The sequence below is a fragment of the Mesoplodon mirus genome, assembly GCF_964341445.2.
Source record: "Mesoplodon mirus genome assembly, chromosome: 14".
Lineage (NCBI taxonomy): Eukaryota > Metazoa > Chordata > Mammalia > Artiodactyla > Ziphiidae > Mesoplodon > Mesoplodon mirus.
Genome location: NC_138990.1, coordinates 37,404,525 through 37,429,719, shown reverse-complemented (window position 1 = coordinate 37,429,719; position 25,195 = coordinate 37,404,525). Strand labels below are relative to the sequence as shown.

Below are 25,195 nucleotides of genomic sequence, written 5' to 3'. Positions count from 1 at the left end.
CACCAGACCATAGCCACCTGAGGGTAGGGATCTGTGACGGTCTCTGTAGACCCAGGGTCTTTACAGCATCTGGCACATAGGTGCTTAGGAGAATGAATGCAAGCAGGGGTGCATTTCATCCCCTTGGGGCCTTGCCATTTGCATTTTCACGGGGCTCTGGACAAAATACAGCTTAATTAATGGGCCTTGAATGAATCAGGAAAACATCCCACAACAAACTGAAAACAAATTTCACAAAGTGCAGTCCAGAAACTTTTGTTCTCTTTTTGCCTGTAACGTTTATTTGAGAGTCTAGTTTAGAAGGGAAATGTTCTCCATTTGTCTTACTGTCAGTTGAGACCCAATAACCCTACGGTCACAGAAACTAGAATGTTAGGCCTGCCAATGATTACAAGTATCTTTAGTGATTCTTAACATTTGGGGAGCTTGCAAAGAACCATTTATATACCGGAGGAAAGTTATCTCAAGAGAGTGTAGATACAAAATTATACATATAATTTCAGTGTGTACAGAACTCCGGAAGCCTATCCCAGGATACTCCCAGGTTAAGCTCTAGGCCAGTGTTTCTCAAAACGTCATTCATGGATTTTCTCCATTAGAACTACCTTTGAGGTCTTATTAAGAATCCAGACACTGGGGCTCTGTTCTAGGCCTAGTAGAACAGCAGCCCTAAGGAAGGGGCCCAGCAACCTGCTGACTGAGTAGTCTGCCCAAGTGATTTTGATACCCACTCAAGTTTGAGAGCCATCGATAGAGATTGATTTTTTTTTAATTTGCACAAATGATGAATCTGAGAATCAGAGAGAAAAAGTCCCTTGTCCAAGTTACGCAGTAAACAGGGCAAAACTAGACGCACATATTTTATTTCATAATTCTACAAAACAAAGATTACATGCCTAAAAGCCTACATTTATCATGTGTTTTCATATAACTTTGAGGAGGTATGCCTTTTCCTCCTAATAGTAGGTTTTTAAACATAAGAATACAATTTGAGAGTAAAATTATAAAGCCACATAGAGAATTAGGTAATAATACTTTATTAACGAGAAAATCTTTCTTGTTCTATTAAAATGTCTTTAATCATCAAATGTTTAGGTGCTCCTGATTCTATGACATAATTTGTTTTTATTTTGTTTTAATCCACGTCTCTTGGTAGTTGTATCAATAGAATTTTGGTGACTAGATTTATCGTTCCTATGTTTTAGGCCTAGAAAATTTCTCATTGAATGGAATTCCAATTACATTTTGTTGTAAAAATAAACATGGCTTTGCGAAGTGAAAAGCATCATACAAAAAAATGAGATGATGTTCCAGCTCTATCAGGCTCTGAGCTTACCGAGAGCAAAACTCAAGACAGCATCTGTCTTACAGAAAGCACAAAGGAAATGGGTCTTGAATGACTAAATGAATGAATAAACCCACTCTTTGAAGGATAAGCTGCAAGGGCATTTTCTAATAACCCAATTACAGAAGCTCTTCAGGAAACGACCACTTGGATGGACACACGGAATGACTCGGCAGGAACTCTTTCGTTATATGCAAATAAGTTTTACTAAAATTCAAACTGTTGGATTAGGGATGATCAAACGGCACTCAAGGGCCCTCCCACCTGCCTCAGGTACACCTTCCAGTTGCCTAACACCTAACACTCTTGAGAAGAAAATTTGGTACAGTGGTTTTTGCTTGGTGGAAAAGCAGTGGCTCAGAAGAATTGGGCTAGACCCCGGAAGAACAATCTTTGGCCATTTAATTACCTTTTTCTAAAGAGGTAGAATTTATCTCTTTCTCCACCTGCAAAATGATACGCTGTAGAGATTGAGCAGGTGGAGATACATGAGAGACAGGACAGCAAGTGGTTGGTGGGGCCGAATAAAGAAGGTCTGGAATGCCACGCCTCGCCTGTCTGGTAGCAGGGATCTGGGAGAGGCCTTTGTGCTGGAGAGGACCCAGAGCTCAGTGTCTAAGAATCTACGGAGGAAATGGTGCTGGTGTAGCCTCGTGGTGGGTCCTGTTACCCTGGAAAGCATGGTAGACACACTATTTGATTCAGGCACATGCTACTGAACCTCCATAGAGCTTCACTTCCTCTTCTGTAGACCATTCTATGCAGCCGTTGCCTTTGGCATGGAAATAAAAGTTGTTTTCTACCTTGGTTCTCTGAGAGTAAATGAGCAGATCATCAATCATGATGGCAAAAACATCTTGTCATAGGTTGTAAGTCATTTTTACTTCCTTCTTTCCTTTAGGACACCACTGAGGTGACAGGACAGGGTTTATTATTTCCATCACTTAGATAAGGAAATAGATTCAGAGAGGCAGAGATCTGGCAAACATTAACACAGCTAGGACTGAATCTCAGGGCTGTCAGACTGTAGATCCCATGACCTTTTTAAACTAACTCCCTTTTCAACTCAACCTGAATCCACCCAATGATCCTGATGAAAACAATCCCGAAAGTCGAACACCAAACAAATATCAAAATGCATGTAGTGCTTTGCAGGACTCTGCCAGGTTTGTTACTTGGTTTCTTTGGCTTTGATGTCACAGAGACTAAACAAAGCAGGAATGGTATCAGCCTTCCAAGGAAGAGGACCTGGGATAGGGACATTTCCTCTCTCATGCAGCTGCTTGCTCTTCCACAGGGTTGGTTTTCTTTTAAGATTAAATTTAAAAATTCTCTGAAAATACAGTTCAAATTGCAAACGCTCAGTCTTAATTTGTGATCTCAACTTGGCAATCCTTATAATTATTGGAAACAGGAAATTCTCATGGGGGAAAAAATCAGGTACTTGGTTCTTGGTGACAAAATGCAAAATCTCTCTCCCCAACCTCTCAGCAGCAGTACTGTGGTTGGGATGATGAAACATCTGCAGTAACATGGACATCTCTGTGTGTGCCAGGAGCGTTAGAACATTCCTGACAGAAGGCGTGCTTATACCAGATACAGAGGGCTCTGGGTTTGCCCATGAGAAGTTTGTAACAGAGAAGGAATGAGTACTGTTTTTAGTTTGTTAAGGCTGCCATAACAAAGTACCACAGACTGCGTGGTTTAAACAATAAAAGGTCTGAAGGGTAGAAGTCCAAGATCAAGGTGTTGGTAAGGTTGGTTTCTTCCGAGGCTTCTCTTTGATTTGCAGACGACCATCATTTCCCTGTGTCTTCACGTGGCCTTTCTTCTGTACATGTTTGTGTCCAAATTGCCTCTTCTTATAGGACACCTGTCATACTGGATTAGGGCCCACACTAATGACCTCATTTTAACTTAATTACCTCTTTAAAGGCCCTCTCTCCAAATACAGTCAGATTCTGACATACTGGAGATGAAAATTTCAACACATGAATTTGGGGGTGGGTGGGCACCTTTCATAGGTACCAAGTTTGTCAAAGGTAAAAGCTATATACTCAGAGACGCTTTATCTTCTGAAAGGCCAGGAGAAAAGTCTTCCTTTCATCACTGCATTAATTAACTTCTAACTTTAATATCCCATTTTGAAATAACCTTTATTTTCCACTTGTGCCCCACCAACAGCATTTATGTCACTCTGCCTTGTTTTGTGGTTAACTGTGTCTCTCCAATTAGCCTGTGAGACCCTGGAGAGCAGGCAGGACTGTCCTTTAGTCACTTCTATATGCCTCCACCACAGGGCTTCCTGAGAAGGATACACACAGCCAGCATTCAATACAATTCACTCATCAACACTGATGCTTGCTCTGTGGCAGGCCCTGTCTTAGCCACTGGGTCGTATGTTGATTTAAGTGAGGTGACTATTCTCTACATGACTAAAGAATGAAACCTGTGAAACCATGCCCCATAGGGTTAACAGAAATCCTTGACTTATGGAACAGCAGATAAGGGAACAGCTTGTTAAAAAACCCCTCTGCTTGTAACCTGCCTTTACTGATTAAGCTTGCTATTTTTTTTTCCTTCTTTGATTACATACCCTCCAAGCTTCACGTAGCTAGGTCATATATCACAAGACTTCTTAACCACCCTTATAGATAATGCCTCTGACGTATGGGTCACTAGAGTAACAGGCACTTAAGCTGTTTTCCAGAAACCTGGAGTCAACTCCTGTCTAGTCAAGCTGACAAAAGCTGGATGGGACCACTGAGCCTAAAACTGGGCCTGCACAGTTGTCTGATGAATGACCTTTGGATGTCAGAGGGCCAAAAACTCTACCCTCAGACCATGCTAAGAGCCTCCATTCCTGAACACGCATCCCATGAGGAAGCATGTAACCCAATACTCCGGCTCGGAACGCCGATTACCTCACCTTTTCCCCACCTCCAATCACCTTTCCCCATGCCTAAGACCACCCTGCTTCTTTATCCCATAAATATCTCAAGCCTTTTGCCTTCAGGGAGGTGGATCTGAGACTTCTTCTCCTGTCTCCTTGCTTGGCTGCCTTGTGAATAAACTCTCTGCTCCAAACCTCAGCATCTCAGTGTACGGCTTGCTGCATGTTGGGCAAATGAGCCTGGTTCGGTAACAAACTAGGAAGGTCCATGCCCAGACCTGTGTTTTTCAAATCCCACTCCAGCAGCTGTATGGTGGAGGGGCTTGGAGGGAGGGTGATGAGGGGCTGCCAGGGGAATCCAGTCGAGAGGCAGGGCCGTGTGCTGCAGTGCAAGTCAGCATACCCATCGTTAATGTCTGTCCTGAATTTCACTCATTTTGCTGCACTGGGCACATTACCTCATTTTTCTGAACCTTAGTTTTAGACAGTTTTACATGTAGACTTAATGGAATTCCTTTATATTTTGGATACAAAGGCTTCTGAAGTTGACAGTTTGTGGCCCCTGGCCTTGTGGGGGGGTCTCTCCCATTATCCTGTCACCCCCATACCCTCATCAGAACCGACTCCACACAATGAGGTGACTCTCCCGGAGCCTAAAATGGATTAGGTCAGTGACAGCAGATGTGTCGGGCTGACCACACAGGCAGGAGGGCAGAGGCCACCGGTGGCTTTGCTCACTCAGCTGGATTCCAGGATGTCTCAATGTCCACACTGAGATAGAAGGAACTACTGAAAAGTGCCTATTCACCACGACAAAGACTGTGTCTTGCTGAACATTTGTACTTTCAAGCTGCATTAAAGGAAGATTTTTCTTCTCAGCCCTTCTCTGGGCCTTATTACATAATACACATCTTTCTCTGTTATTCTCCCTTCTAACCTATCAGACCTGTCTTTCTTTCTTTTTTTTTTTTTTTTTTCCTGTGGATGTGGCACATTTCCTCTGCGATTCTCTTTTGTATTTTGTCCTTGGACAACTCCGGAAGGAGAGGAGGGCTTTGCCTACTTTCTAGCTATTTGATACAAGAGCACAGGCTGAGTTTAAATATGGCTGTTAAGAGGCTGCCAAGAATCTAAACTTCATCCACAAAGTTATATATCCTCTTCCTGGAAAAAAAGTCCACTCTGGGGTGGAGTGGGGGAGGTAGGAGTAGGGGTTGATATTGGTACATATATATCAGTTGTACCATAAAACACTGAGGGATGTTTGATGTTTACACACCCCCCTCCCTTATCTTGAGGTGGATTTTATTTTCAGCACTGAGTACTTCCAGCATGTAAATAAAAATACTTCCTTTCCTGCATTTGAACTATTTCTTCAAAGGCAAAACCACTCTCATTTTGAACAAATAGTGAGAAACATGGCACATAGAGCTCTTAAACACAGAGTGACAGCTTGCATGGCTTTTACTGATATGAAAGTGGCTTTGACAAATCTCATTTGTCTGTACTTTCCTTGGGGCTGAGGGAAGACAGTTCTGAGGCACAGGCTAACTTCTGGGTGATAAAATGGTAGAAGATGTGACTTTGAAAACTATGGTGAGTTGTATAAAAATCTAGGAAAATGCATACCATCCCACTTCTTGGCAAGAGCAATTTATGTCAATTGAATGGTAAATGCATTTCTCAGTGCTTCCATGTAAAAGATCTCTACACACTAAAAACTAATTACTCAGATATCCTTAGAAGTGTCACAGTAAACTTATAACATGTGCACATACCACTTTTTGTGTACGTTTCTACACACATTTAAAAAGATAGCTATAGATACCTTGAGCCCTCAGGTGGTCAGCACTGGATTAATGATAATCACAGATTCTTAACATTCATTAGTGGTCCATGCAGGATTAGCAAGCTTTTATTAATGCAATAACCACCTGCAAACCGAGCACCCAAAGCCATAGCTAAGACTTTAACACAATCTGTCCAACTATCTAACCATGTGGCTCAACTTCCATCTCATCCCTTGCCTCTTTTTTTTTTTTTTTTTTTTTTTTTTTGTGGTATGCGGGCCTCTCACTGTTGTGGCCTCTCCCATTGCGGAGCACAGGCTCCGGACGCGCAGGCTCAGCAGCCATGGCTTATGGGCCCAGCCGCTCCACGGCATGTGGGATCCTCCTGGACCGGGGTATGTACCCATGTCCCCTGCATCGGCAGGTGGACTCTCAGCCACCGCACCACCAGGGAAGCCCCCTTGCCTCTTATGCACTGGATGTAACCATCATAACTGCAGGGTGGGTGATGCAGTTTGAATCCTGTGTTCATCACTCTCTTGCTTTCTTTTTCATGCGATTTTATTGCTTTTATTTGTAGTTCTATAAAACATATTTTTACCTTATCTGTGTTTAAAGTATTTTGAGACTTACTTTTTGCACTTAATGTTTCAGTGTTGCTGCAGTTCAACTGTTTTGACTGCCATGTGAGTATACCACAGTTTATTTTCCACTCTCCCTTTGATGGGCATTTGGGTTGTTTCCCAGTTTTGTTATTGGGAGCAGTGCAGCTATGAACATTCTTATACATGTTCCTTCTTGTACATATGCAAGGATGGAATTGCTGGAGCAAAGGCTATATGAGATGCTCAACTTCAAGAGAGAATGACACCGTTTCATATTTTATATAATCATCCCATGCACATATTATGCATGTGGATGGTTCATATTGCTCAAATTGATACTTGCTGTACTTGAATGATAAGAGCACTATTATCTATTTGGTATTTTAGTCAGAAAAAGTTAGAAGAGAAACAATGCATTTTTTTCCACAAGCCTCACATTATCGAAGTGTAAACAAAACGGAATGTCTTAGATCATGCCAAATCTAGAACAACTACAGCTGATAAACTCAGACAAACCGAAGCAATACCACTGCAGTACAAATTATACCTTACACGGAACAGTTTTATCTAATGTCCAGGGGAATGTTAACTTCTAAACAGTACGAAATCCTGGGGAAAGTCCATATTTTAGACCTTGATAAAAGGATAGAAGACCATCCTGGTAGACCTTGATGTATACCAGAACTCCCTACTTTCTTCTAAATGCAAAGCTGTGGAGATCTGTATATTTTTCTTACCTGCAAAGAAGGGGACCTTTCTGGGTGCAAAAGCCCTCCCAGATACTTTCTTGCTAACTGAGAGAGGTACAGATACCTTTAACAAGCCAGACAATGGTGCAATTAGCCGCCTGTCAATACTCATCAGCAAATGCTACTATTTGAGATTTTTACTGTGCTTTACCAGATGCTATCATCCTCTGAACTGTTGGGTGTTTTGATTGAACAATTGCTCTTCTTGTTCAGAAATTGCTTGACTTATGGCTGGAACAAAACACATCCCTTTGTATTTTTAAAAATGACCATTTTTCTTTTTGGGTGGAAAACCACCAGAGTTGAAACAAATTGGCTACTTCGAGTTATAATTCCATGTGAAGCTACATGTGATGAAGACAATGTTTTCTGGCCTGAAGATTAAAAAAAAAAAAGTTGAAAAACAACTTACCTTCACGTAGAGCTGCTGAAATTCCTCGAGATTCAGCCTCCCGCTTGGACAGTCCTTGAGAAATCCTTTGTACCACTGCTTGAGTTCATGCTCATTAAACTCTGTGCTCTTCACCAGGTCCTCCATCACTTCGGGGGCCAGTTTGCTATTCTGTTTCCCCATTCTGCCTGATGAAAAGCAAATTAATGCAATTAGTGCCGTGGCTGTGATCATTTCAAGCTTGATTAAGAGCCAAGCTAGAGTTCTGAGCAGTCCCTTGGTTGAAGTCCCTCCAGCGTGTCTGATCAAAGTCTCCCCAAGTCTGTTTCCTTCTATTTGATATTCTAGAAAAGAGATGACCGAAAAAGACTTCTCAAAAGGCTGTAGGGTTCATCCTCCTCCTTCATGTGTCATCTTTTACACAGCACTGACTCCCACATGGAAAGCCAACATCCCTTTTTATGCTACTCATGTCAAGTTCATGGAAAATGTTTGTATTCTCATTTTACGAATTATGATTCATTAGCACTTACTACACAGGTGCCTAATTCTACATGTAGTTTGCAGGGATATTAAGTGACATTATTGACAAGAACCGTAAGAAGGATTTATAGCCAAATGATCGAAAAGTGGCTTTGGGGGCTTCCCTGGTGGCGCAGTGGTTGAGAGTCCGCCTGCCGATGCAGGGGACACAGATTCGTGCCCCGGTCCGGGAAGATCCCACATGCCACGGAGCGGCTGGGCCCGTGAGCCACGGCTGCTGAGCCTGCGCGTCCGGAGCCTGTGCTCCGCAACGGGAGAGGCCACAACAGTGAGAGGCCCGCGTACAGCAAAAACAACAAAAAAAAAAGAAAAAAGAAAAGTGGCTTTGGAAATCTGATCAGCAATGGTAGGGAATGCGTTGTTCTAGTTCCAAAGTTTCTGCTGTTTTTTTTTCTTTTTCAAATGCCAACAGATCGTTTTTACTCGTCTCATTAATTCTCTATCTCTCTTCTCAGCTTCAGAAACTTCCTACAACATTGCCTTCAGTGTTGACAACTTCTGGGTGGTTTTTTTTTTAAAGATTAGTTAGTGAATTTCAGTTGACATAATTCCATTCTATTCTTATTACTGCTAGTAAGTCAAAATAATAGTTCATAACATAAAATATAAAATACATTGATTATATGCCAGGTTGTGTGGCCAACATCACAGTCAAGTGTAGGTGAACAGAGCATAGGTTTAGAGTTATCCCTGATTTGGCCCTTTACCTTATGTGTTGCTTACAGCAATATTAATTAACTGCTTTAGCTTCTATTTCTTTCTCAATAAAGCACACATAAAAAAAAAAACTCTTTCAGATTTACTGTGATGGCTAATTAAGAAATATGTAGGTAAACAAAGACCAAAAAACATTACAAAATTAAAACAGTTGTATCAGTGCAGGAAAATTAAAGATGATTTTTTAAAAATTCCCTTTCATGTAGTTGTTTTGTGACAAAAAAGAAGTAAAACAAAACAAATTAACCACAGAGTAATTAAAAAAGTCAAGTTAGACTTGAAAATCTGGGGGATCACCAGAACAAGGCAAGTATCGCGAGATCTTTCAAGCCCTGTGAGAGGAGCCAGAGTTAGGTTTTGGAGAATTTACCCAAGTGGAGCCAGTCCTTCAGAGTGCTTGAGACAAATTCTCTACTAGGCTCTCAGCAGGTCCATACTTGCAATAGCCCAGAAGGGGTAATCTTACCACATACCCTGCTGTTATTATTTTTTTACCTTCTTCTAAAACAGATTCCACACCCATTGTCAGTAACCTGCCCTAACACTGAACACTTCTTTCAAAACAATGAAACCAAACCACTATTGCTGCTTTCAGGGGAAGCTTCCTTTTCGGAAGCACACAGCATGGTGAAAAGATACTGTTTAGATGGCCATTTGCTTCCAAACTCTTCTGTTTGATAAAAGGGCCTGAGGACCAGCAACTATGCCCTTTCTCATGGAGTTTCTCTACATATTTTTGCTCTGAATTTCAAGTTTCAAGTCTCTTATTAAAAACCATCTCTTAATTATAAGTTACTGTGGGATTCCACAGCTGGATATGGAAATCAAGTGGGCACTCAGGTGTCAGGTTTAATTAATCTGGGTACGAAAATGGTAATTCATGGTTATCTTGATAATCAAAAGATGTATTACCAACCTTTCAGTACTTCTCTTTGTTCTTTTCAGTACAGTATTACAAATTTTCATTATTGAACCAGAATCTCACCTAATAATAATAGCTACTGTACCCTGAGTGGCTGCGGGGGAGGCATTAGGATGGACACTTCACAAACTTGACCTCTAACCCTGTGACAACTCAGCAAAACAATGAGGGCAGCTCTCTTGTACAAAATCATACAACTAACGAGTGGCAGAGCTAGAATTTGAACGTGGATCTGCAAGGCTCTAGCGCACAGTTACCGACAGACAGGTGGCTGGAAGGCATTGCAGGAGAAGGAACAGAAACAGCGAAAGCAGGAAGGTTTGAGAGGCTGAATCAGCGTTTTCTGGCGCTGCAAGAGGGATGAGAGAGGGATCACTTTGCCAAGCTCTTGTTTGGAAAAGCCCGTTAGATTTACCAAAACCACAAGCTCAGAAGTGAGTTTGTATGAATGATGGGAAAAGGGGTTAAGGGTTATTAAAAACCACCTCCCCCAAGGGCCTTTAGAAGGTCAACGTGTCAGCTTCTCTCTTAAGCAAGGGAGCCTGGATTCTCTACGGATCATTGCGATGCCTTAAACTGTTCAGTTGACCCGGGAGAGGATGGTCTCTTACACACAAGGGGAACATGGTCAGCACCATGAATCGCAGTTTTGGGGACTCAAATGCATAACGTCATGCATCTTGGTTACAGCACCATCACTCAGGTGTGCCTGGAAATGAGTGAATCATGTACAAAATCAAGTTCTGACCTGGCTCAGAGTGGCACTGCCACCGCCCTCATCAGGTTTTGCCTGGATTAATAATCCTCCCTGGGCTCTCTACCCCAACCTGCCTCCTGCATGGCTGCTTGAATGAATTTCTGAAAGGCAAACCTCAGCGTCTGATCTTCTCCCCAAAACGCTCAACAGTTCACCATTGTCTACAGGATGTAGTCCCAGCTTGCTAGCGTGGCACAGTCTTGCTGACTCATAGCCTCATTTTCTGCCAACCTGTCTTTTCACTTCATATACCAGTAATAATCAACTGTTACAGGTCCCAGGGCTTGCATGCTTCCACACATTCATGCTTTGCACGTGCTGTTTCTTCTCCTGGAATGTCATCCCCCTTTATCTGCTCAGCACGCTTCTTCTCCTTCTTTAAGTAGTCTCAGCTCACGTGCCAGCTCCTCTGTGAAATCTCTGCAGACTCTCCAAGGCTGACTTAGGCATCCTTTGTCCTCGGCCTCTCCTTTCCCTTATAAAAGCTTCCATGATCATGATTGATTTCTCTACTGGATTGTTCGTTGCTTGAGAGGACTGCTTTTATTTATCTTTGCACCCTGGTACCTCATACTAGATGCTCAACAAATACTTTTTGAGGAGATGAATGAATGGGACGTGAGCCACTATGAAGGATCTTGTCACTGGTCTTCATTAGTCCCATTATGGGATTTGGTATGTTTCTTTCTGGGAAAATCAGCCTCATAATAATCTATACATGAGGAGAGTCAATGCAATCCTAAGTATAAAGTGCAGACAGCAAATGGGAGGAATGTTTCATTTAACTGTATAGAAAATAGCCTGACCTTCTAGAGATTGTTTCCTTGTCTGTCTTCATCATTAAATTCTAAGTAGCTTGAAGTCAGGGCCTGTGCCTTTGTTTCAGCATCCTCAGTTCTTGGCATAAAGGTGATTCTCAGTTATGTCTGATAAATGAACTGATGCCCTCCCCATATTGGGGCTGCAGTGACATGGGCCAAGTAGTTTTTTTCATTATGAGACTGGGATGAAAGAAAGGGTAAAATGACAGTAAAGCTTAACATGTTCCCCAAAAGATTCCATGACATAATGGGGAGGATTTATCCCCACTCTATTTCTAGTTAAATCTGTGATCTTGGGCAAGATTCTTTCCTTCCCTGTTGCTCAGTTTCCCCAACTGAAAAATGAGTTGGACAAGATGATTTTTAAGGTCCTTGTGCCCCCACCACTCATTGATTGGCAGCCTAAGTTTTCTAAGTATGAAAATATGAGTCACAGACTTCAAACTGGCTTGTCTCAAAAGAGTCGGTGCATGTGGGCCTTGTGCATTTTTTACCTGAAAACTGGTGGTACTTGAGCATTTGTTACCTAAGGGAGGGGAAAGATACCAGAGTATAGTATTTTTAAGCTAGGGTTCCAGGCTGTAAGATAAAAGCCAGCCCAGCCCCAAATCAAATTATTTCTCATGCTTTGAGTTGTCATAGAGACTCAGTGCTAGGCACAAAATGGGACTGGTAGAAAGGTTCTGATGGGCAAGAGAAGACCACCAGGAACAGGCCCATGGGCACGGCATCAAATTGCAAATGATGACCAGAGAAGACCACATTTTTATACACTACAGTTCACAAAAGGCTTTTGTGTAACAATATTTACCCGTATAATGATGCTGTAAGAAAGAGATAATTATCATCTCTTTTATTGATGAGGAATTTGAAGCTCAGAAAGACTACATAATTTACCCTAGCTCAACCAGCTAGTAAAAAGCTTAGTACAGAGAGAACAAGATGTCTCAAACCTCATTGGTTTCCTGATAAAGGCTCTTATCTCTTGCCTGGATTCTTCAACCACCTCTTAACTGGTCTTCCTGCCTTGGGTTTGGCCACTTCTCATCCATTTCCTACCCTGTCTTGATAACAGGATTCTAGAGCAGAAGAGGTAAAACATGTAAGAATGCTCTGAGAACTGGGAAACTTCCTGGAAGGGAGAAAAGACCCACCAGAAGGTCCGAGAAGCTCCCATGAGCATCTTTACTCCACAGACCCTTTTGGCCTTAAAGAGGATTCAAATAAAATATATATGTGGTGTGTGTGTGTGTGTGTGTGTGTGTGTGTGTGTGTGTGTGTGTGTTGCCCTGAGCCTGTCCTTTGCCTACTCTGATACCTAAGCCCAGCTTCTCAGGACACACCAAGGCTTGCTGCATGCGATGAGGCACACAGAACAGCACGCCTGGCTTCTCCTAGGTAATTGGACCATCAGCCTGGCTGAAGCTTGGTGAGATTCATGGAAAGACTGGGGGGCTGAGTTGGGGTAGCACCACCACACATGCAGACACACAGCAGGATGAGCACATTGCTGGGGAAACAGTCCCGGAAACAGGGCTCAGAGCAGAGGCTGAAAAAGCTTTAGGGGCTCAGGTGGGAGGCCTATGCAACACACAATAGTGCCAGGTATGGAAGGAGTCTTGAATGGAGTTGATCTGGTTCTAGTGTCAAGTTACCTGGGCCAGCCTTGAATATATCAGGCCTTCTCTCTGGGCTCTGGGATTCTCACCTGAACATGAGAATAACTGGAAGAGCCTGGCTTTGCTTGTGCTTAGACTTCTGCCTGGATCCCCCTTTCTTTTCCTTACCACTGGCCCAAATCTTACTCCTTCTGCAAGGCTCAGTTCCAATGCTGTCTTCTCTGTGACATGTTTCTACAAATTCTCACTAATCTCCTCTCCTCCTGTCCTTAAAGGCATGGATTTGTACCAATAATGGCTGATGGTCTGGTTAACTGAGGCAGATAGAAACTCTCTGGGCAACTCAGTTCAGTGGACATTTATAGGCATCGTCTATGAGAAAGGCCCTGTGCTGGGCGCGGTGGGGTGTAAAGAGAAGACATGGTTCCGGCCTTGAAGGGCTCAGAACTGGATGCAGGAGACATTCACCTCTTGGAATATGGGGCCTGGAGAGATGAATGTTCACAGCCAACAGCTAGGGGGCACAAGGGACAGAGAGACAAATTCCCACCCGCATCAGGCAACTTCAACTGTGGCTGGTCCCCAGGTGAAAACTCTTAAGCAGTTGTGTCCCAAACTTGCCTAAGTGCAAGAATCATCCTTGGTTATTTTGTTAAAAATACAGCTTCATGAGACCCTCCCTTAGAGGGAAGTCTGTAACAAGCAGCTCGGGTGAATATGGTTCTCAGTCAACTTGGGAATCACCGATGAAAAACATGAATAAAAATCAAGGTAGATGGTCTAATGAGAAAACACCCAAAGCAGCACAAACATAACCCAAGTTGTCTCTGATTCCTCACTGCTTCCATCTGGCATCCTCGACATGGTTTCAAGATCCTGTACTGGGGTCTAGCGTTAAGATTTTAAAAATCACACAACTAGGGAAGACCAAAGCTTGTAAAGATCTGACTCTGGGTTCTTCTGTTTTAAGCCCTTGGTTTCATTTGGAGAGTTTGAGGTCTTCCAATATCACACAGGCAACGGATGGCACAGCCAGGATGAGAACCCCAGTCCCCTGACCTAACTGGGCGGTCCCACCCTCCCACACTCACAGTGTGCTGTCCCCACGCCAAACACACATAGCCCGTAAGCAAGGAGGCATGTTTACCTCTGTGTCAGGATGCTGAAACAATCGCCATCACCAACCCTCTTGGATCCCTTAAACAAATGACATTAGGTTGCTAGTTTCCAGAGACTGTTAAAACAACCCTGAAAATTAAGCCTCAAAGTTTCCCAGCACATTGTGTGGGGTTTTCTTTTCTAATAAAGGCAAATATCTGGCCCTCTGGCTCTTTCTGCTCCTCTCTTCTTCATCCTCCTAAAGCCCAGGGCTCACAAGTCCCCAGCAGCTCTTCCCAGGGGGCAGGGAGAGTGTCGATCACAGGCTGGCCTTTCATGCCACCTCTGGGGACTAGAACCGCTTCAGAAAAGGGGAGATGGGGGCTTCCCTGGTGGCGCAGTGGTTGAGAGTCCGCCTGCTGATGCAGGGGACGTGGGTTCGTGCCGCGGTCTGGGAAGATCCCACATGCCGCGGAGTGGCTGGGCCCGTGAGCCATGGCCGCTGGGCCTGCGCGTCCGGAGCCTGTGCTCCGCAACGGGAGAGGCCACAACAGTGAGAGGCCCGCGTACCACAAAAATAAAAAAAGAAAAGGGGAGACGGGCTTTCTAGTAGCATTCTCTGATGACTTTCCCTCCAACTGGGAACCTCCTGGGATGACAGTGGAGATCCTACCCCACAAGCATAAAACAGGCAGGGGGCACCGACTACATCCTTGGGGGTTCAAGATAAGGCAAGAGTACTTACTTGATTTGTCATAAATGAGGAAAAACGTTTCGATGGCGGTGGCGGTGGCACCGTTAGGGCAAGTGACAAGAGTTCTATTCCATAAAGAAGAAGAAATTGGTACATGAAGGTGAAAGCAGAAGTGGGCCTCAGGGATCAGCCACCTGATCCAATCCCTTTGTTTTCTAGAGGCGGCCTGGGAGGTCAAGGGACTTACGCCAGGGAACACAGCAAGTTAGTAGTAGGCTCTAGCAGTGTCCTGGCTACCAAGCCTCGGCAATAAGACTCGAGGCTGCTGCAACGGCCAGGCCTGTGATCCTCGGGCCAATCCATGTCCCTGTGACGGGTGTGAAGAGTGGCCCTGCTCCAAGTTGCCACCTGAGCGGTCCTTCTACCGCTTAGGGGCCGAGAGCCTGCAGGGGCCCTGGGGCACTGGTTGGATGGGACAGACCTGACCCCAGGACGGAAGCTGCCAGTGGACATTAGCCCTTGGATCTGACTAGGTGGTTCCAAACTGAACCCACCTGGTAACCAGGTGGCCAGGTGCTCAGGGACTCTGATCCACAAGGAATCAGTGGCCTGATCAGCCCCTGGGGGTCAGATTCAACTGCCATCTTCTCCCTCCTTTCCCAGGCACAAAGAAGATTTCTCAAGCACCTGGGCAATGCCACTTAGCCCAAAGCCACACTTGGTGCCCAGGTGCTGGGCTACGACTTTGGGAAAGTTTCTACTCAGAGTAAGTTTCCCGTTGACCCTATTTTGTGGGTTCCCTGCTCTTTCTAGCAGGACATGTGCCTCTTTTATTTTGCACGTGGACTTAGTTTAGTGGGGAAAAAATGTGTGCTGGAGTCAGACCTGGGATCAAATGATGCTCCTGCTGCATACAAGGTGTGTGACTTTTGATAAGTTACTTGCCCATTGGAGCCTTGGTTCACTCATTTGTCAAACGGAAATGATGACATTTGCTCACTGGCTTGTTATGAGAATTAATGAGAGAACATTGAATTCCTTCCAGCAGTGCCTTCCACGTAGCAGGTATTCAACAAACAGTAGCTATTATTATCTTCATCGTGGGACCCAGCAAACTGGGCTGCTCCAGAAGATGCAGAGGAAATCATTTCAAGATTCAGGCCTAGACACCCCGGCATCATCCCAACCTCGCCACCTACACCAGGCCTGGTATGTGTAAACAGAAGTACACAAATTGTGAAACATGGAGAATTTTACTGAGGTCCTATTTACTCTCCTTCCTTTAAGAAAAAGTGCTTCATATCCAACCCGACAGAGGAAAGTCATCTGAGGACCCCACGACCCTGACGAAGCATCAACTGTTGAGTGAAGTTTCCATCCAATTCCTTGCTCACCCACTGAACATAAGTGTGAGCTGATTAAGAGCTGGTAACCTTTCATCTGGGAGTGTTTCAAGCAGCCACCCACTTTTCTGTATCTTATTTCTACTTCCCTGTGTGGCTTGCCTCTGACCATTCTGTGTGTTTCTGAGCATCAATTTCTGTGAAAGGAAACAGGCCATCTCTGGCAGTGTCAGAACCTCACTTAGTTCCATGAGGTAACAGAGGAAATGCTTTCATTAATAATCACCCTATTCTGTCCAACAGATTGTGTTCCAGGTTGTGCTACCATGCCCCAGTGGGAAAGAACCGTGGCCCTTATCTCAGAGCAGCAGGGAGCGTGCGAGAAGTGTAGGCCAGGGGCGCTGCTATCACCTGCACATCATCAGTCACAGGGCTAGGAGCAGCCTGGAGCATCAGTGGTGCAAGCTCTCTCCTGGCCCTCAGAGTAAGGACTTGGATATCCCAAGGGGCAAGTGACATGTTCAAGTGTCTACCAGTAGTGGCAGAGTCACTCAAGTCTTCTGACTCTTAGGCTGGTGGTCTTTCCCCTCTGAGAACCATTTGCTCTTACCATGTTCCTAAATGCTTATCTGTCCAGTAATTCTAAAAAAGACTTTAACTCACATTGGTGGGCCTTAAGGACAAAGAACTTTGACATTCTCAGATAAAGGTGACTTGATAGAAGTAAAATGCTCTATCTGAAGGAAGTATGATACTAAAAATTAATTTGTTCACTTATTTAACAAACTTTTACTCAATATTATCATCTATTACAAAGATAAATGTGGGGTTTCCCAGGTGGCGCAGTGGTTGAGAGTCCGCCTGCTGATGCAGGGGACACGGGTTCGTGCTCCGGTCTGGGAAGATCCCACATGCCGCGGAGCGGCTGGGCCCGTGAGCCATGGCCGCTGATCCTGCGCGTCCGGAGCCTGTGCTCTGCAACGGGAGAGGCCACAACAGTGAGAGGCCCGCGTACCGCAAAAAAAAAAAAAAAAAAAGATAAATGTGGCTCCCAAATCCCTATGGTAGGCCTTTCCTGAATAGTAGAGAATATATCCATCTACCTGCTAGACATTTCTACCTTTATATCCTACAACCGTATCAAACTCAGCATATTTTCCTGTGTTCCTCTCTGGGTAAATGGCCCCACCACCTGCCCAGGGTCCCTTATAAACCTGGGGGTTATCCAGGACTCTGCTCTCTTCTTCATAATCCTGTATCTAATCAATTATCCAGTTAAGTAGTTTGTAGATTCTACTTCCTAACTCTCTCTCAGATTTCATCTACCTCTCTCTGTTGCCACTACTTTAGTGCAGGATGTGACCATCTCTCACTCTGATTACTGCAATAGCCTCCTAACTCGCTTGCTTTCCCCTCTACGGTGTTGCCCTCCATCTTCCACACTACAGCCAAAATGACCTTTCTAAAACACAAAATCCAATCACATCACTGCTTTGCCTAACCCCTCAGTGGACTCCCAGTATCCTTACTCTGAATCCAATCCTCACCTGGACCTACTCTGTCCCCACTCCACCTCTTGTCCACACTCCCCATGCTCCCACCCTATGCTTCAACTTCCTGTATCATCGCAAACCTCTCTGGTTGTTTACTAGCTGTTCCTTTTGCTGTGAGGGCAGTTCCCATCAGGTCCACTTTGATCTTCCAGTAAACGCCAATCCATACTCCAGATATGGACGGGAATCACCTTCTGTGACTTTGTTGTCTGGCTTCCTCTTTCTCACCTTGACTCTTGTACACACTGCTGTCACCATGCTACCTGCCATGGCATGGTCACCATAAGGCATGTCTGCTATCTCACCAGACCTGGGTTTCCTCAAGGGGAAAGTGATTGTCACGTTCACCTTGGCATCCAATTCAGAGCCTACCACTGAACAGGTGCACAGGAAACGCTGTTGAATCAATTATGATGTGATCTCAGTCAACAACGAGCTAGAGCTTATCAACTGAGCGATAAGCAAGCACCTATGAAACAGAGATCAAAGATGACTGTGTTAAATGCCATTAGGGAGAGACCAGCAAAGTGTTGAAAGAGAGACAAAGTCAGAGAGACAGAGAAAGAGAATTGGGGGGGGGGAACCTCCAGGAATCAGTAACAAAACTACCTTAGGACCTGAAAAATGAAAAATTGGATGAAGGATTTTTCACAAAGTGGTCCTTCAAAATTATCACAAGGAAATAATCACAAACCTGCAGAGACATATATATATAAGAATGTTTACTTCAGCATTGTTTAAAACAATTAAAAGCAAAACCTTTTCAAAAAATAACCTAACTGTCCATCAAAGGAAACTGGTTAGATAGATTTTGGTAGAACTATACAATGGAAATGATGAAGCCATTAGAAGTGGTTATGTAGATCTACATTGACTGCTTTGAACTAGTATTGGGTCAATGTCATTTACTTAAATTAAAACACACAAACATAAAACAACTGTATATTCTCACCTCAGGATAAACACCTGAGAACATATATTAAATACAACAGAATGGAGGAGGAGAATGGAAGTGAGTGCAGAAGATAAAAAACATAATAAAACATAAGAGGGGCTTTATATAGACAGTGATGATTGTGTGCCACGAATGGAAGAATATGATTAACATAAGTGTACTTTTGAGGTCCAAAAAAAGAAAGAGAAAAGGAGAGAAGTAATTGCAATAAACTGTTAAGTAAAAAAGCAAGTCACAAAACAGTATACGTAGTATCGCCTTGCTTTTCCTTTATATGTACACAAGCTCAAGTTAGTGTGCACAAAAATTTTGGGCAGTACATAATTTACATCAAAGTATTAATAGTGGTTGTAACTGCTGGCAGTATAATGGTCATATTTCACTCCCCCCAGTATCATTTTGGAATTGTTATAATGTGCACATATAACATTGTAATCATAAAAAAATGTACATAAATAACTTCAACAAACAAACAAACAAAATGTCCTTTGTTCACAAACAGTCTCAGGAATCCTGGAAAGAGAACTGCCGTGGTGCTTTCAATTAAAGCCACTTTTATTTCAAACAGTTAATTCACAGCAGTAGTTCAGGGTTCACCTGTAGGCCAAAGACATTTAGTTCTCAAGCCCACCCTGGTTAGCTCTGGGTGAAAGGATGAAAACGGGGGAGAAGCTCAGGAGACATCTGAGTCCACTGCCTCCTCACCCATCTCGGCACATGGAGAAGCAGTGATGGGGAGACACAGTGCTGGGAGGGGAGCGCTGTGTGTCAGAGTCTCTGACCCTCAGCATCTACCCTGTTGGGAAACCCCTCTGAGGCTCAATTCTACCATCTGTGAGATTGATGATAACAATCCCAATCTCAGATGTGTTACCACAAGGTGTAAGATAGGAAAGAGCTTTGTAAATGTCAATACACTATCCGGTGTTCATTATAATGACTGAAATTGAAATTCAAAAGATGGAAAATTCAAAGATAGAGAAAGATGATAATGCCATAGATCATAACTTCTGGGTGCCTAAGGTCAGATCCAGGATTGTCCAATGAGGTCCAGAGAGGGATCTATTTGAAGGTCAAAGGAAAGACCTCAGAAGGTGAAGGGGAACAGAATTAGCCACTTCAAAACATGTCTCTTTCGCTTAAGGACTATTTTAGGCTGATTATTTTTAAAAAACAGCAAACATAGGAGAATCTCTGAAAACCGAGAAGTTACCCTTCTGAAGGAGACATCTACATTTATGAGGGAAATCTCCATTTGTAAGGTGTCTCCCTTTCTGTACAGAATTTAGGAGGATGACTAAATCTCCAGGAACTCTTATCAATGGAGAAGGTAACTGACTTAAATCTGCATAACAACCATACCCTTGCTTACTGTGCTTTGCCTGATAGGATCTCACATCTGGCTTTCCTTCCCATCAACATCTTCTTTTATCTTTAGCTGAAGTTAGTATTTAAGGGGATGGCTTGGACCATTTCAGAGAGTTACTCATTTTTTTGGATATTTCACTTGTATAAGAAGTTATACATGTTATTAAACTTATGTTTTTCTCCCGTTAATCTGTCTTAACTAAGAACCTAGAGGGTAGAAGGAAAATTATTTTTCCTCCCTTACAAAGGCTTTGGAAACAATGGTATCTCTGGATGTGTCTGGGATCAAGCTTCCCTGCCATTTTCCCAGGAAAAAGGAAACGGTGATTTGCCTGAAGGTAAAGACCACCATCCTGGGTTCCCAGCCTGGAACTTCTCGCCATGAAACCCACTGACATCCTCAGGAAAAGTTTCCCAGGGCCCTGCCAAATGACCTGTGTGGATTTTCTGTGCTTTGATAGGTTCATGTGACCATGCCTTTTCCTAAAACACAAGAGCCGGTTTTCAGTCTCAACTCTGCCCATGTTTTCCTGTGTGACCTTGGCAACAGTTGGCTTCTTCTTTGAGCTTCCATTTTTCTCATCTCCAAAAGTTCTATGAAAGTTTCTGCCTCACCTAATTCACCGGGTCATTGTAGGGAACAAACCACAGAAGCAGCTTGTAAATTGTAAAAGTGTTTCCAGTTCTTAATCTAGAGGGCTTTCCAGGACACCTCGGGAAAGAAAACAAGACCCAGACATGTGGAAAGAAGTGGGCTTTGTTAAGCAGGAATGAAGAGAGAGAGTGACGTGCAAATCCCAGGCTTGACGGAGCAAAGACACCTGCTGATGAGCAGCCAACTAAAGCTTCACAAAGAAGCTAGAGAAGCAGAGGCAACCGCACACTCCTTCTTGGGGCTTTGGGAGGTAGCTGGAAAGAGCCTATTTACCAAAAATTGCCAGAGGAGAGCTGGCCCTCAACATTGAGGTTCCTGTCTTTGATGTATTTCCAGCTCTGAATCATACTCAACCTGTCCTTGCTGGGCCTTTGTGAAGTATCCAGTAAGGCTGGAACAAAGCACTTTACTGTGGTGCATGAAAAATATCTTGGCTAAAAGGAACAATGCCAAGGCTGAGAGGGCTAAAATTAGACCTTCCGGTTCTGTTTGACTTTGCCGTTGTGTGCACAGGCTGCTAACGTGGCATCCTCCACCCGCCTCCCTCCCGGCCGTGGGCCTTCTGAGAGCACAGGTAACATGTGCTGAAGGAAAGGAAGTGCTGTTTCCTCTGGCACCCCGTGGGGATGACAAATGCTTCTGGGCCTATGTCACTGCCACTTGGAGCAGTAGGTTGAGTAATACTTAGTTTGAAGGAATCTGTTTCCACATCAGCTAATTTGTAGATTAAGATAAAACCGTATCTATCCTTCCCATTCATCTAATGCCCTTCCATGTTGAAACCAAAAGGAAATCTCAAGACGATCATATAGTTGAACCTTATATTTACCTTTACCTAAGAATTTACAGCTTCACTTATGTAACTGTTGCAGAACTCAAAGAACTGGTTATAAGTACTTTACATCATGCTGTGCAGTAGTGTCATCTACAGAAAAGAGCATGGACCTTGGAGTTAAGATGAGGTGAGATCCCCAACTCTGGCACTTCTATTAGCTGGTGCCTTTAGGAAAGTTATTGAACCTTTCTTATCCCATGCATGCAACTTTAAATTGTGTATGTTAATAACTATCTCAAAATGTTAAATGAAATAATAAATTTATACAATCAATATTTTAGCAGTAATGATCATGGCTTATATTAGTAAGTACTTACCATGTGTTAATTATGATTATGCTTATCTTTACAATAATTTTTTTTGATATCTTTAAAATAATTTAATGAAGTAGACACCATGTATGTCTTCATTTCACAGTCAAGGAAAATAAGGCTCAGAGACTTTAACAAACTTGCCCAAGGTCACACAGTAAGAAAACATTGGGATTTGAATCCTGGAAGGCGCTTATCCACCGTTAGCTATTCTGCCTTATTACAGGAGATGAGAAACAGGAAAGTGCTTTCCAGGGCAAAAACTGTTATTTCAATGTAAGGGTTCATTATTCTCCTTTCTGGCCTGGGTGCTGCCCTGATCTATGCATTTCTTTACCCAAGTGAGGTGACTTGGTCAGTTATCTCCTGGCCCCCAGGGTGCTGGGGAAAGGGTTGGTTGCTAAATACAAGGGCAGCAATTGAAGAAGCTGGGAATGTCTAGGCTAGAGCAGCAAAGGCTCAAGAGAGGAAATTTGAGCTCTCTTCAAATAAGTGAAGGATTTACTGGCACAAAAACAGACATAGATCAGCATACCAGAACGGAGAGTCTAGAAATAGATCTGGCTACACATAATTACTTAATGTATGATCAAGGAAGATTTTTAGAACAAGGAGGAAAGGAAATGTAATTTTGTAAGGGATGCCATCATCACCACTTGATAGCAGTTAGGTGAAAAATGTAAGTCAGAACCACACCATGTACATCTTTTAAAACATCCCTAACATTTGGAATAAACAGTTTAATATAAAATTAAGTCAAAGCAAACTCTTAGAAACTGAAAATATGTTAGACAAAATGTTAATAGCTATTATATACATATACATATAGCTTTACATATAAAGCAATTACCAGTAATTAAGGAAACCATTTGAATCAGAAAAGAGGAATGATCAGAATGTGAAAAGATAATTCATGCCAGAGTAAACACAAATAGTTAACAAAACCAGAGAAACATATTTAACCTATTTATGATGGTTAAATTAAACTTTCTAAACATAAAAGCAGTGGCAGAAACTATAAAGTATATGATTGATAAATATAACTATATAAATTCAAAGTTTAGAGAGTCTAAAAACACCAGAAAAAAAGGCAAATATCAAAATGTGAAAAATATGTCACATAAATGTCATTTATGGATTAAATGTGCTTAAAAATAAATGGGAAGAGAATATGACAGAAAGCTGGGCAATGAACATGAACAGAACAAAAGACACAATATCAGTGGCCAATTTCAATCGTTTAAATAACCTAACATGGTAAAATTGTATGTTGGTACAACCCACTAGAAAGTACTAGAAATCAAGAAGCATTAAATATCAACACTTTTGTTTCCAGAGGAAGCTATCTTAAAGAAATGATCCAAGAGAAAAAAGTTGCATATAGGGATATAATTATTGCAGCTTTATTTAATAATGGTAAAAACTCTAGAACTATAACCATGTCCCATTCGGGAAATGTATAGTAAATTATGGCATGTTTACTCAATGGAATATAAAGTTGTGAATACAATGCTGAAACATGGCAAATTACTTATGATATGTTAAGTAGAAAAAGCAGACATACAATATTAAATACACATTATAATTACAACTATTTACTGAAAAAATGAAGTCAGTTGTTTTCCTGTCTTCCTCCTTACACATCAATAAAAAGTGCAGACAAAAGGACAGGCAATGGTGAGGAAAAAATAGAAAAATAGAGACTATTCCACAAAATCAAACATATTACTAGTCTGAGTTTCAGAAAGAGTGAGAAGAGAAAATATTGAGGGGAATTATCAAAGAAATTATCAAAAACAATTTGTTTATTATTACTATTTTTTGACTTACAAAATGTTAGAGTTGATTTACGAAATACAGACTATGTGCAGCAACCTTGTTATGTATCAGGATATGGAGATGAATAAGAAGCTTCTTAATTCCTGTAGAAACCAATGACCCAGTGGAAGATATAAATAATATATAAAAAATTTAATTACAATTTATAATATGGAGTGATTACACATTTCTATAATGTACAAGATTCTATGGTAGCACATTAGTGTTAATGGTGAGAGATCTATAAGTTACCATTTTAACTTACATTAAAATATGAGAACTTGAAAAGATCTTTGTAAAATCTAATTAATCTTCCCACTTATAAAGTTGAGAAGGCTGAGATCCAGAGAATGTAAATAAATAGATCCTAGTTTAGATTAATGCTTTTCTTTTCCAGATGAGAAATTGAGGCCTAGAGAAGACACAAGCTTTTTCTAAGAGTGTAGAGAATATCTATGGAAGATGTAGTTCCAGAGCCTCATCTCTTGATTGCAAATCTACCGTTCTCGTCAAATGAAACTTACACCTAGATTCCATCAACAAAAGCATGAAGTAGCTGACAGAAGAAATGAGCTACTTATCTTCTAGAGAAGCATAAGGCAATGGAGAATAGAGGGGGCAGGACCTCATCTCTGTCTCAATAATTCAGGGAAGAGCCATGAGTTTGCAAGTCCAAGTCAGAAACTTAGATGTCTGTATATGCTTCATCATTCCTTCTACCCTACCTAGTCCCAGTTAGTCTGAAATTCTGGCAAAAGTATATTCAATAAAATTGTGTTAGGAAAATATTGTCTAAAGGGCAAAACTTCACACCAATCACAAAATTATATTTCAGATGGATTAAAACCAAAACTAAATAAAACACACAAATCATGGTAAAAGGTTGATAAGTATGACTATCTCAAAATTAATAACTGTTTTTAAGACAAAAGTAACCGTGGATAAAGTTAAATAAGTGACAGGCAAGGAGAAGATATCTGACATGTATATAACAAAGGATTTGTGTTCAGATTATATAAAGAATTCCAAATAACGAATGAGGAAAAGATAATCCTACTGAAACATAGGTAAAGCATATGAATAGATAATTTACAGAGAAGAAAACATAAATGGCCAATAAAAAATAAGAAAACAGAAAATTACAAAGGACCATTTTTTTATAATCAGTTTGGTAAAAATATTTTTTGAAAATATGCTGATATCAAGTGTCTTCAAAGATGTAAAAAAAATGAATTCTTTCTAATATATTGCTCGTGGGACTATTTATTGGTACATCTTCTTTGGAGAATAGTTTGGCAATATTTAATATAGCAGAAGATGCATATAGAACATAATCCAGCAGTTCCATTTTGACATATATACCCTAGAGAAACTCACACAAACACACAAGGGGACATGTGAAAAAGATGTACA

General features: G+C 42.1%; 1 protein-coding gene across 3 annotated transcripts in view; it reads right to left on the bottom strand.

Annotated features, from left to right (window-relative positions):
- Positions 1-25,195, bottom strand: part of VSNL1 (visinin like 1) — a 97,926-nt gene that overhangs the window by 49,569 nt on the left and 23,162 nt on the right. For 2 of the 3 annotated variants that reach the window (XM_082642612.1, XM_082642614.1), the window contains exon 1: positions 7,795-8,033. In XM_082642612.1, coding sequence (XP_082498738.1) covers positions 7,795-8,007 — 213 coding nt within the window. In that variant the 5' untranslated portion in view covers positions 8,008-8,033. Of the gene's footprint in view, positions 1-7,794; positions 8,034-25,195 lie in introns of those variants that run through there. The other variant, XM_082642613.1, reaches the window with a different exon arrangement.